At 37.6% G+C, this 12,287-nt stretch overlaps 1 protein-coding gene across 1 annotated transcript in view; it reads left to right on the top strand.

The window, feature by feature from the left end:
* Mal2 (mal, T cell differentiation protein 2) overlaps nt 1-12,287 on the top strand; it is a 28,522-nt gene that overhangs the window by 9,620 nt on the left and 6,615 nt on the right. The window contains exons 2-3 of the mRNA XM_042673140.1: nt 3,022-3,192; nt 10,900-11,055. Coding sequence (XP_042529074.1) covers nt 3,022-3,192; nt 10,900-11,055 — 327 coding nt within the window. The remainder of the gene's footprint in view (nt 1-3,021; nt 3,193-10,899; nt 11,056-12,287) is intronic.

The following is a 12,287-nucleotide window of genomic DNA, read 5'->3' as shown; positions in this document are numbered from 1 at the left end:
TGGCCTGATAAACCATGCCCAGTTATTCTTTATAACCTGTTGGACTTGCACATAGGCTCCCAGTAAATGGTTCTTGATATCAAATAATGATGAACATTTCCTAAACTATATTTAATGCAGTGTACATCCGTAGTGGCAGAGTTAAAAACAACAGCATCTTTTTGTGTTGTTAAGAATTGAACTTAGGACCTTACATAGGTTACTCAAGGTTTCTACTAAGACATACCTCCAGTCCTAGACTGATCCATTAATGACATTGTAATTACCATAAAATATTCATCAAGTGGCATAAAAATTATACAGTCTATCAATAGGAGCAAGTTTATTTCTTTAATAATATCTGATAGTGATAATTTTAAATTTTAATATGCATTAATATTCATTACTTCAGAGTTATTTTCTAAAACTTTCTGGGTTGATTGTTAATTTTTCATTTGAAAGTTGAAATTGAGATATTTCTATAACTATAAATTTGTTAAACTGATGTTTTAATTATCATTACATTACCAGTCAAGCAATGATTTATTATGTCTGAAAATGTTTCTACAAAGTAGTAGCAAGTTATATGACTGAGCCTTTTTTTAAAAAAAAATCTTTAATTAAAACTTGTATTTTTGGCTTCCAGTGATTTTTGTGATTTTTATTAAGTATATAGATACTTAATAAGCTCAAACTGTTATGTGAACACTAATCTTCGCTAAACATGCATTTGATAGTGCTGGATGTGTATGAGAGAGAGAGAGAGAGAGAGAAAGAGAGAGAGAGAGAGAGAGAGGAAGAGAGATAAAAAGGAGGGAGAGAGAGAAAAACAGAGAGAGAAAGGGGGGAGGGAGATATTCCAGCCTACCTGAAGCATCTTCAGAGCCAGTATAGAGCTGAGGTTTTGGTGTTACCAAATCTAGCAGAGTACTTGACAATTAATAAATGGTTTGGGATGTGGAAACAAAAATTAGTGTGCTGCCAAGAAGGTCTATTAGTACAGATTGAATGGAAGTTGGGGGTATTTGATTACTGTATGTCTTACCCATCAGTGTGAGCAATCCCTAATAGGGAGAGGGGCTGGGAAAAGGAGGGGTACCTGAGCATGAGGCGAAATGCAGGAAAGATTATTTTAGGTGATGGGCTCAAGAATAAATATGAGTGGGAGCTTCTCAAATACACACAGGAAGAATGGCATTCTGGAACAGCAAATAGCAGGCCACATAGTTGTGAAACAGCTTTATGTTTGAGCTGTAGATTTTTTTCCTTTATAATACAAAATGTGATGGACTTAATAACATAAGACAAATAACTGAATAACTGAAGGCCTTTAATGCCCTGCAAAGGATGCATATTTTGCATTGCTTTTATAGTCGCCTAGAGGAAACCAAAGGCTTTAGATTCATAACTCATAGATTTTCTTTTTTTTTTTTTGTTTTTTTTGTTTTTTTTGTCAGTCATGGGGCTTGAACTCTGGGCCTGGGTGCTGTCCCTCAGCTCTTCAGCTCAAGGCGAGCGCTCTACCACTTGAGCTACAGCGCCACTTCCTCATAGATTTTCTTTTTGTTTTATTGTAAGGATGATGTACAGAGGGGTTACAGTTATATAATTAAGTACATTTCTTTTTGAGTGGAAAACCCATTTTCTTTATCCCCTATTTCTCTTTCTGTATTCTTCTACTTATAACTAGTTGCCCAATTTCTGGGTGCTAAGACTTCCACCTATAATCCTAGCTACTCATGAGTCTGAGATATAGAAGATCATGGTTTGAAGATAGTCCAAGAAGAAGAATCTACTAGACTCCAGCTCCAAAATGACTAGCAAAAAGCAGGACCAGAAGCATAACTCAAGAGGCAGAGTCCTAGCCAAGCAAGCTCAAGGCCTTCAATTCAAACCCAGTGCTGAAAAAGTTACCCACGCCAGAAATCCATCCACTTCTCTGTGTTCGCAGCAACCTAGTGCTAATAAATACACATCGTTGTAGTCAGTCTCTGGTGTCATCTCCAGTTCGGTGTACCTTCTTCTCGAGTCCATTCTCACAATCCTGCCCAAAACACTGGGAAATGTAAGCTTGACACCCTACTTCCTGCTGAAGTTGATCATGACCTCCTAGTCTCTCAGCAGAAATTCATCTCCATGCCGCTTCAGCTCAGTCCCTAGCCAGCTCTCTCACTGCTGGCACTTGGCACAAGTTGTTCGCAACTGCCGATCTGTGGTCCTCACCTGGGCTAGACTTTGCGATCTGACCCTGGATCATTCTCACCTTCGTCTGTTTTACTCCTGCCCTGTCCTTGGTATTATCGTTTCTAGAATGTATCTAGATGCTAAACATAACTGTGTGGAATTGCAGTGCACAATAATCGCTCGGTTGTGACATTTATGTTTAATCATGTTCTCAGTTGTCCCTTTCCTGTAATAAACTGAGTTCTGAGCTGGCAGTGACCAAGCGCAGCTTGCTCGAGTACCATTTCATTTCCAGCACCTAGAACCGTGCTCAACTTATAATTTTGTGTGCTAACTATCCAATCTATCTATCAGATGTCCAGTACATCGTAGGTTACAATGATTGCTTTTATTGCTGTTATGAATTCTGTACAAAATGGTACGGAGTTGTACAAGTAGGCCGTGATAAAAACCTGAAAATGATGATTGGCTATGGGAAATTAGAAAGTGATTGCTTCAAGATGCATTGTGTTCAGAAACTGACATGTTGAATTGAAACCCCTCTGTATAACTACTTAACAATAATAAGAAATAAATGAAAGTTTGGTTTTTTTTTTTAAAGAAAGTGATTACTGAATGCCAGATGTCCTCTTGGAGAAAGGGAACTCCACTGGAAGGTCAGGTCCATGGTCAGATTCAGTCCTTTGGGGAAGGAGGTATCTTGCATCATATTAGAGAAATGGTATCTAACAGAATGGTAAAAAATGTGGACAGGAATCTCTGTAGAAAAAGAAATACTGAAATTGATCCAGGCACCAAAGGCAGCCATTTTACACAAGCTGATTACCCCCTTTCTTTGTGTTTTTTTTTTTCTTTCAGTTGTTTGGAGGTCTTGTCTGGATTTTGGTTGCCTCCTCCAATGTCCCTCTACCTTTGCTACAAGGATGGGTCATGTTTGTCTCTGTGACAGCCTTTTTCTTCTCCCTCCTCTTCCTGGCCATGTTCCTCTCTGGTATGGTGACTCAAATCAATGCCAACTGGAACTTCCTGGTAAGGGACTTTTATTTGTTTTATATCTGTTGTAATAAAATATTAGAAATTCGTGAGTACCTCATTCTGTTCTGAAATGTCTATGTAGTGGTTCTGTTTGTTGTTCCATATGGGAGAGAAGTAAGACCACAGAAGCCACTGTGGTTTCCCGTGGCTGCCTCTCCAGACAGCAGAGCCTCAGGTTGTAAAGTACCTGCACTAGTAGAAATGAGAAGTCATTCTGTTACTCTGTTATGATTCGATCTGAATCGTAAGTTTTTTTGCAAAACTTTCACATCATGCAAAACAAATGAATTTCGTTATATTAATTGAGTATGTAAACGCATGCCTTTGAGAGCTGCCTATTATCATATTGTTTTGAAATTTTCCGCTGAACTCTTCTTTAGACAGTTGCATGTGTCCAGTTGTCCCCCCAGGTCTTTGCAGTACCCTTAGAGGTACTAACTCCATTGATGCTCAAGTTCCTCAGAGAACCTACAGACAGGATCTGTAGTCTGTGCAACCTACAGACATTTGCTATGTGTAGATTACTTACAATAACCTATTATAATATAAATGCTTTGTACATAGTTGTTTTACTCTACTGCTTAGGAAACAAGAGAAAATAATGATCTGAACATGGTTTATACAGGGATCATTTTTAAACTTTTTCTATATGTGGTTGATTGATTCCTTACAAGCAGGACCCATAGACCCTCAGGGCCATATTCTTAATAGAAAACCATATTCTTTTCTATATTCTACAATATACTTACAATATATACTACAATATACTTACAATAACCTATTATAATATAAATGCTTACAATATATACTACAATATACTTACAATATAATACTTACAATATAATATATACTACAATATACTTACAATATAATATAAATACTTACAATATATACTACAATATACTTACAATAACCTATTATAATATAAATGCTTTGTACATAGTTGTTTTACTCTACTGCTTAGGAAACAAGAGAAAATAATGATCTGAACATGGTTTATACAGGGATCATTTTTAAACTTTTTCTATACGTGGTTGATTGATTCCTTACAAGCAGGACCCATAGACCCTCAGGGCCATATTCTTAATAGAAAACCATATTCTTTTCTATATTCTATTCTCCAGATACTTTGAAAGGAGCATATTTTATACTCAATCCCTGTCCCGAATCAGTAAGAACTGACTTTAAAAAAAAACTGAGTGTTGAAGCAGTACATTTGCAATCAAAACCATATTTTAAATTATGACACCATTCAATTGGATCAACTTCCTGTTTTCCATGTAATATATGACACCTGTCTTTCAAGTTTGTGGCTATTAATTCTCTGGGCCTATTGCAGACAGGCTCACGAGAGCATGATGCCAGGCCATGGTGGGGAGTGTTTTAGTGAAGTTCGTGAAGATTTTTCCCATTGAGTGCTAATCACAGTTCAGTATGTAGAAACTTGAATCTGACCTTTATAAGGCTTTATATATGCTCTCCCAACTATACTAGCTTTTTATTCGGCAGAATTAAGTATATTTCTACAGCATAAGACCTATAATCTCAAATGTTGTCCTCAGTGAACTGTAGCAAAGGTGATTGTACTTTAAGCCAGCCTCTCAACAATGGCACAGCTTAATGTAAAGCTAAGAAGGAAGTAGAGTTCAAAGGTTACAGTTATTCACAGACTTTATATTTGTTTTCTTATTTCTGGGTGGTGTTAGGCCAAATAAGTGGGATCTCTGAATTTTAATACTTTCTTTACTTGATACCATTGAAGAATAAAGGAAATAATGAGTGATTTGGGGAATGGATTATAATAAGCAATCAATAATCAATAATCATCCTAATTCCTTAAACACACCAAGACTTATAGTTTAGACCATTGATAGCCCTTTTACTTGTATTAATTTGCTAATAGTATATTCCTAAATTTTCTCCTATTTTCTCATTAGTGATGAGAAAATATTTCTGTAAGGAATACTGAGGAGCAGAGAGGACCAAATGACATTACAGAGAGAGAGAAAGAGAGAGAGAGAGAGGGAGAAAGAGAGAGAGAGAGAGAGAGAGAGAGAGAGAGAAATCTGCCAAATGGTATTTGAAAAGGGGAAGGAATAAGAGGAGGATTGAGGGGAGGAATTTGAAGATGGCAGAGGAGGTGGATTTATTCAAAGTGCACTGTGAGCATATGTGAACCCTCCACATGGAACCCTCTCATATTACCAAAGTATGCATGCCAATTCAAAAATATAATCAAAATATGCTTTAAAAAAAGAGAACACCTGGGGCTGGGAAGGTGGCTCAGTGGTAGAGCGCTTGCCTTGCATGCCTGAGGCCCTGGGTTCGATTCCTCAGCACCACATAAGCAAAAAGAAAAAAGCCTGAAGTGGCGCTGTGGCTCAAGTGGTAGAGCACTAGCCTTGAGCTGAAGAGCTGAGGGACAGTGCCCAGGCCCAGAGTTCAGGCCCCACAACCGGACCCAAAAAAAAAAAAAAAAAAGAGAGAGAACACCTTAAATTACTTGGTCATGTGATGAAGATCAAAGATCTATAATTAGGTTACAGATCGATCCCAAATCACTTCTTTTTAAATGCTAGGCTTTCCCATAAGTTGTGATAATAAAGTAGTGTTATTGTTGAGGGAAACCAGGTACTTTTAGTATCAGTCTTAAAAAAAAATGCTGTTAGACCAGTTTGAACCTCTGTAGCCCTACTGGTGCATCACTACTCAATAATCCCTTCTATAACTTACTTCTCCCATAATGCCGTACCACCCCCTGTCCTGGCCTTCCTCCTGTGACCTTCCTGGATCTCCTCGTAGCTTGACAACTAAGGTGTTAATCCCTAGAAGCAGTGTCTCCAGTGACCTACAGTAGCTAGCATTTTTTCAGTTGTTCAATGCATGTCTGCACTAACATGTATATATTTTTGAATATTACTCATGATCTGAGTAGACATATGTCCCAACTTCCCACACACACAATTGGGCTTGTATAAAGTATTTATTACCTTTGAAATTGAGTCAAATATTAACATCCTTCATAATTTAATTTAATTAGTATTTCACCAATTTATGGCATTCTATCTACATTCCATCTGCTCAGTGAAATATAAATGATTTTTGCTGTTTCAACCATACAACCACATGCAAGTGACATTTAAAATTGGGAGACTTATCAGTCTGTCCTACAGGTCATCTGCAAAAATGATCTCATATATACATATGAAAAATATTACTACATATAGTATACATAACTATATGATAAAAACTATCATATATATCATATATACTCAACTTATAATAGACTACTCTTGGTGAGTCAAAAAAACTGGTTCAGGTTGAATATGTCATATCCAAAAGTCATGGCACCAGAAGTTTTTCAGATTTTAGAGGTTATTGGTTTGTTTTTATTTTTTGAATATTTGGCAGGATCTTACTGCTCAAAAATATTCAGATTGTGAAGCGTTGTGGAGTTTGGCTTTTGAGTTTAGGGATGTTCAACCTGTAGCAGCCATGCACTGTGTGCCATAGTGATTGTCACATACAGGGCTCAGAATACAATAAGCCTATTTTCCAGGAGCCAATTCCTGCCTTCAAGGTTTTTATTAACCACTTCCTTATTTAGAAATTTTTGAGCAGTTGCTTGAAAAATAATTATTTTCTCCTGTAGTAATACTTTAATGCTATAAGATAATTAAATTTAATTTAATATATTAATTTTAAGATTAATTAATTTAAAATTAATTAATTATTAATACTTTAAAGCTATTTTATAACATTAAAGTATTTCTTTTTTTAGAAAATAATAACTGTTTATTTACCCAGTCATAAGATACATGTAATTATTTTGCTTAAGTAAAAAAATCTCTTCCTTAAAGTCATTTGATTAAACAAATGTTTATTAAGAGCAGAGCAACATTCTTTTTGTTGTTGTTGGTTGTGGGGCTTGAACTCTGGACTTGAGTGCTGTCCTGAGCTTTTCAGCTCAAGGCTAGTGCTCTACCACTTGAGCCACAGCAACACTTCTGGGTTTTCTGCTTATGTAGTGCTGAGGAATTGAACCCAGGGCCTCATGCATGCAAGGCAAGTGCTCTACAACTGAGCCACCTTCCCAGCCCAGAACAATATTCTTTTTTTTTCTTTTTTTTATTGTGAAAATACTGTATAAAGGGGTTACAATTACATGAGCAAGATAATGAGTACATTTCTTATCAAGCATTGTTGCCTCTTCCTTTGTTTCCCCTTCCCATCCCTTCCTATCTCCCTCCCCTCCCCACCAAAGTTGTAAAGTTCATTTTTCGACATAATGACTTGTACACCTCATTGTTGCAATGGGTCCACCTGTATCCCTATTTAAACAATTTGTTTTTTCCCTTCCCCTCCACAAATTATACCAACATCAAATATAGTGAAAACAGGACTTATACTGTGGGGGAGGGACATACAAAGCAACAAAGAAATCATCTTATAAATATGTTAGAAACAATTACATGAAAGAAAAAACATTTGAATATTTATCTTGGGGCTCATTTCACCTAACATCAACTTATCTGACCTTTTCTGCTTGACTCAGACATATACTAGTTATTGCAAATAAGGGAAACCATGGGACCTATGTTTCTTTGGGCCTGGCTTACTGATTCACTTTCTACAAGTATTTGTTAAAGAATACCTACTATAATATTTTTGTTTTATTGATCATTCAACTAAGTTCATATTCACAGCAGTAGGTACCATGTTCAGTATTAAGCTAAAAATTTTCCCATTCTAAACAAAAGAAGAAAAGCTTTTTGATGTTGAAATTGTCAGGTGCTGTTATTATTTGTTTTGTAACGAACAAAAATAGTATTTGGCCTAATTTTGAAGAAAAGACTCCATATTTTATATCTTCCCCCTTTTTAGGAGTAAGTATGCTAAGGAAGAGGTCTTCTAGAAAATTAAGAGCTGATGACAAATGCTGTATAATTAAACATGTTTTCCTTTATTCCTCAAAGGTGTAACTGATCCACATTTGATTATTTTCCTATTATAGACATCATTTAACACTGTAAACATCCTGATCTGTGTTTGCCGCCCCACCCCATCCACTTCTTTTTTAAAATTTTTATTGTAAAGATGCTGTACAGAGGGGTTACAGTTACATGAGGAAGACAATGAGTACTTTACTTGTCAATCATTGTCACAATATTTTGAAATTGGTGACAGGTGTTTATTGTCATTCTTGATAGACAGTGAGAAAAATCTATCACAGTGTTGTCAACCCTTTCTCCACACCGCTGTTATGTAACCAGGATTCCCCCATATACAGTGAAGCTGTCTTTCTTATCCTGACTACTTGGCTAAAATCTTACCCTGAACAGAATTTCAACATGGGCTAAAGATTAGAATGTGCAAGCTGTCACTTGTTGCTGACAAAAAAAAAAAAAATCCAAGCAATGTTTGAAGCTAAAATTCTTTGAAGAGGGCTGGGAAGGTGGCTCAGTGGTAAAGCACTTGCCTTGCATGCTTGAGGCCCGGGTTCGATTCCTCAGCACCCATAAGCAAAAAACAAGCCAGAAGTGGTGATATGGCTCAAGTGGTAGAGCGCTAGCCTTGAGCTGAAGAGCTGAGGGGCAGCGCCCAGGCTCAGAGTTCAGGCCCACAACCGGACCCAAAATAAAAATAAAATTCTTTGAAGACAAGAGGGTAGTGCTCTAGGGTACATAAGTCTTGAGATTGGCCTCTGACTAGAACATCACCATCAACTGGAATCATATCAGAAATACACATTCTTGGGTTTAATCTAGTCTATTAAGTCAGAAATTCCAGAGTTACAGTGTAGTCATCTGTTTGACTAAGCTCCACAGGAAGTTCATAGGCATAGAATTACTTGCCAACCTCCAGTTTAGCATAAAGACCTGGCCTATCCAAAAATGTGTGTCAGGCAGAAGATCTTTTTGTGTGTGCCTACTTCATGCACAGTAGGAGTTGGAATAAAAGACCCAGGATATCAATGTGGTCTAGCTCTCCACCTGTCGGGAATATTTACTGGAAATCCTGCCTAGATATACAATGGTACACCAGGTCTAGAAGTAAAAACAGCAGTAAAGGAATAATCATTCAACTAGGGCTGATTAGACTTTGGTAATGACCAAGAAGGAAAGACATACCAGAGAAGCACTGTGTAATCTCAAGCCCACTGCAGAGGAGATGGCCTTATAAGAAACATTTAGAAATGCAAGAGGGTTCTCTTTTTTTTGTTGTTGTTCTTCCTGTATTACATGGAGGGAGAAGAGAGCACTCCAGAAAAGATAATGCAGAAGTAAGTAGAATAAGGCAGATTTGGGTATGATGTTAGCCAACTCATGAGTGAAAAACCCCAGAGCATAGCCTTCCCTTTCAGGTCTTGTGTTGGGCACAAGTCAGCAACTACTGATTGCCAGACTGTGCTGATTCATTTGGGGGCTGCCCAGGAAGAATGTAGCCTTAGCTCAGAGACTGTAGCTTATCTCCTGTCCACTGAAGCTTAAGGTGTTCCTCAAGACTGTATCCTAGGACCCAAAATGAGGCCAAAATGGTTGACACTCAAGATGTCAGCTAGGGAAAAAGATACGGGCCAGATCATGCAACAGTGGGAGGCCACATCACCAGAATTTATCTTTAAGATGGAAGGATATGTATTGAGTAAGAGGCTCCTTGGTATGTTAAAGTGCTTAATGAGCCCCAGTTCTCAGTTATTTCAACTAATTATATCTATTACATTTAATCTCCAAAAGCAGTGATCCGAATCTAATGATCTGGAGTTTGACCTGCACAGATAAGCATTGGTTACACAGCCACATGTATTTGAGCATCTCCTGTGACTTAGACATGTGGCCAGTGTTCTTCAGTCTTTGGAAGGCAACAGTGAATCAGTTCATAAATGAAGTGTTCAGTAGAAAGCATTAATAGCATTATGCTTTTGACATTTTCACCTGTGATAAGATAACTTTGTTCACTCATGATTCTAGGCATAAGAATAATTCCGTGGACAAAGTTGTTTTCTGCATGGGACATTAACAAAGGAAGTACACTGTTCCTTCTTATAATGTCCTATCAATAATAAAGGCAGTCTCTAATGTTGAGAAAAGTAGACTTTGAATGGAATCTTTGGACACTATTGGTGAGGTGGTAAATTTAGTACAGGTGTTTCAGAGATCAGTATAGAGGTTTCTCTGAAACTGAAAAATAGATCACCAGTCTAATCCAGCCTTCTACAGCAGAGTATGCATCCAAAGGAAATGAAATCAACATGTCCAAGTGACTGCGATAGCCAAGATATGAAATCAACCTGTCTATTAACGAATGAATGGGTAACTAAAATGTGCTACATAAGAATGAAGTGTAGCTATATGTAACTATAATAAAATTATATAATTTACATGATATATTTCTTGAACTTTAAAGACAGCATGTGATTCCTTGTTAATCCTATGTTAATTAATATGATCTGTGCATCTTAATCCAAATTACCATCATATATTTTACTAAAACATTTATTACATTAGGTTTGCCACTATACCAAATACAATGGGCTCATTGATTTCCACTTAGAATTCAATGCACTGATATGATAGAAATAACCAAAATAAGCAATGAATACTATTAAGGTTGATTGATGACATCTTCTGTGCTCTCTAAACATCAAGTGAAATAAAGTGCAGAAAACATACCAACAAAAAATAATCCTCTGTCTCCCAGGATTTTGCCTACCATTTTATAGTGTTTGTCTTCTACTTTGGAGCCTTCTTATTGGAAGCAGCAGCCACCTCCCTGCATGACCTGCAGTGCAATGCAACCGTGACTGTGCAGCCTCTCCTGAATGACAACCAATACAACATCAATGTGGCGGCCACAGTAAGTATCCCAAGGGTACAGCTCACCAGCTCACCAGCACTGCTCCTCCATTCTCTGGGTCTCCAACAACTCCCCAGGCAGCATTGATCTCTTTTAATGTAGCCATTGAGCATTGTGCTACACACCTGTAATCCTAACTATGCAGGAGACAGTGATGGGAAAATCGTAATCTGGGGCCAGCCCAGGCAAAACTATAAGACACTATGTCTTAAAAATAATGAAAACAAAAAGAGCTGAGGTGCTTGCCTGGCAAGAGTGAAGCCTTGACTTGAAACCCCAGTCATGCAAAAAATAATATACTGGGCTGGGAAGGTGGCCCAATGGTAGAGCGCTTGCCTGCATGCATGAAGCCCTAGATTCGATTCCTCAGCACCACATAAGTAGAAAAAAGCCGGAAGTGACACTATGGCTCAAGTGATAGAACACTAGCCTTGAGCTCAAGAGCTGAGGGACAGTGCCCAGGCCCAGAGTTCAGGCCCCACACCCGAAAAAAAAATTATAATGATAATATACATACATAAAAATATCTGTATAAGTGTATGTAAATATATATGAATATGTACACAGGCATATATCTGTAATTCTAAAGGGAACTCAGTTTCCAAATGTGGTAAGGGAACTCAGTTACAAGAAATAGGGGAGCCACCACTTTATTGGAGAGCTGGTGGACTGTTGTCTCAAAGACCAGCATGTATCTGTATACACGTGTGTCCATGTATATGTGTGTATACACATATATTATCCATTAGCCTTAAACAATAATCATTATTGAACACTAAGCACAAAGCATTTGACAGCCATGTAAGATAATAGCAAGTCAGTGCTTGTTGACTTGGACAGCAAAGTCTGCTTCGTGAAAAAAAAGAAAAAGAACTAATTGTGTTGGTCTTCTTTTGCTTTTCAGACATGTTAAAGAAAATTTGCTCTTTTTAGTACTCTGTGTCATTTTTTGTACTTTATTTACATTGAGTTAGTATTTACCGCAGCCTCCATATGAGTCTGGGGATATGGTGAGCAAGGTGCAGGTCCTAATACTGAGGAGAATGCAAGGGAGCAGGAGGGACAAAGTGCCAGCCATTGCAACAGACAGGGTCTGTGGAAAGCTACCAAACTGTTCAGACTCCGGGATGCATACATTAGAGTGAACCTGTCAGTTTGTATCAGCATAGGTAATATGAAGAAATGACGTATTTTGTGTCTTACAGATAATGTATGAATGTGGGTGTTGGTGT

Source organism: Dipodomys spectabilis, unplaced genomic scaffold (genome assembly GCF_019054845.1).
Source record: "Dipodomys spectabilis isolate Male_0828 unplaced genomic scaffold, ASM1905484v1 ptg000783l, whole genome shotgun sequence".
Lineage (NCBI taxonomy): Eukaryota > Metazoa > Chordata > Mammalia > Rodentia > Heteromyidae > Dipodomys > Dipodomys spectabilis.
This window is presented reverse-complemented; position numbering and strand designations above follow the sequence as displayed.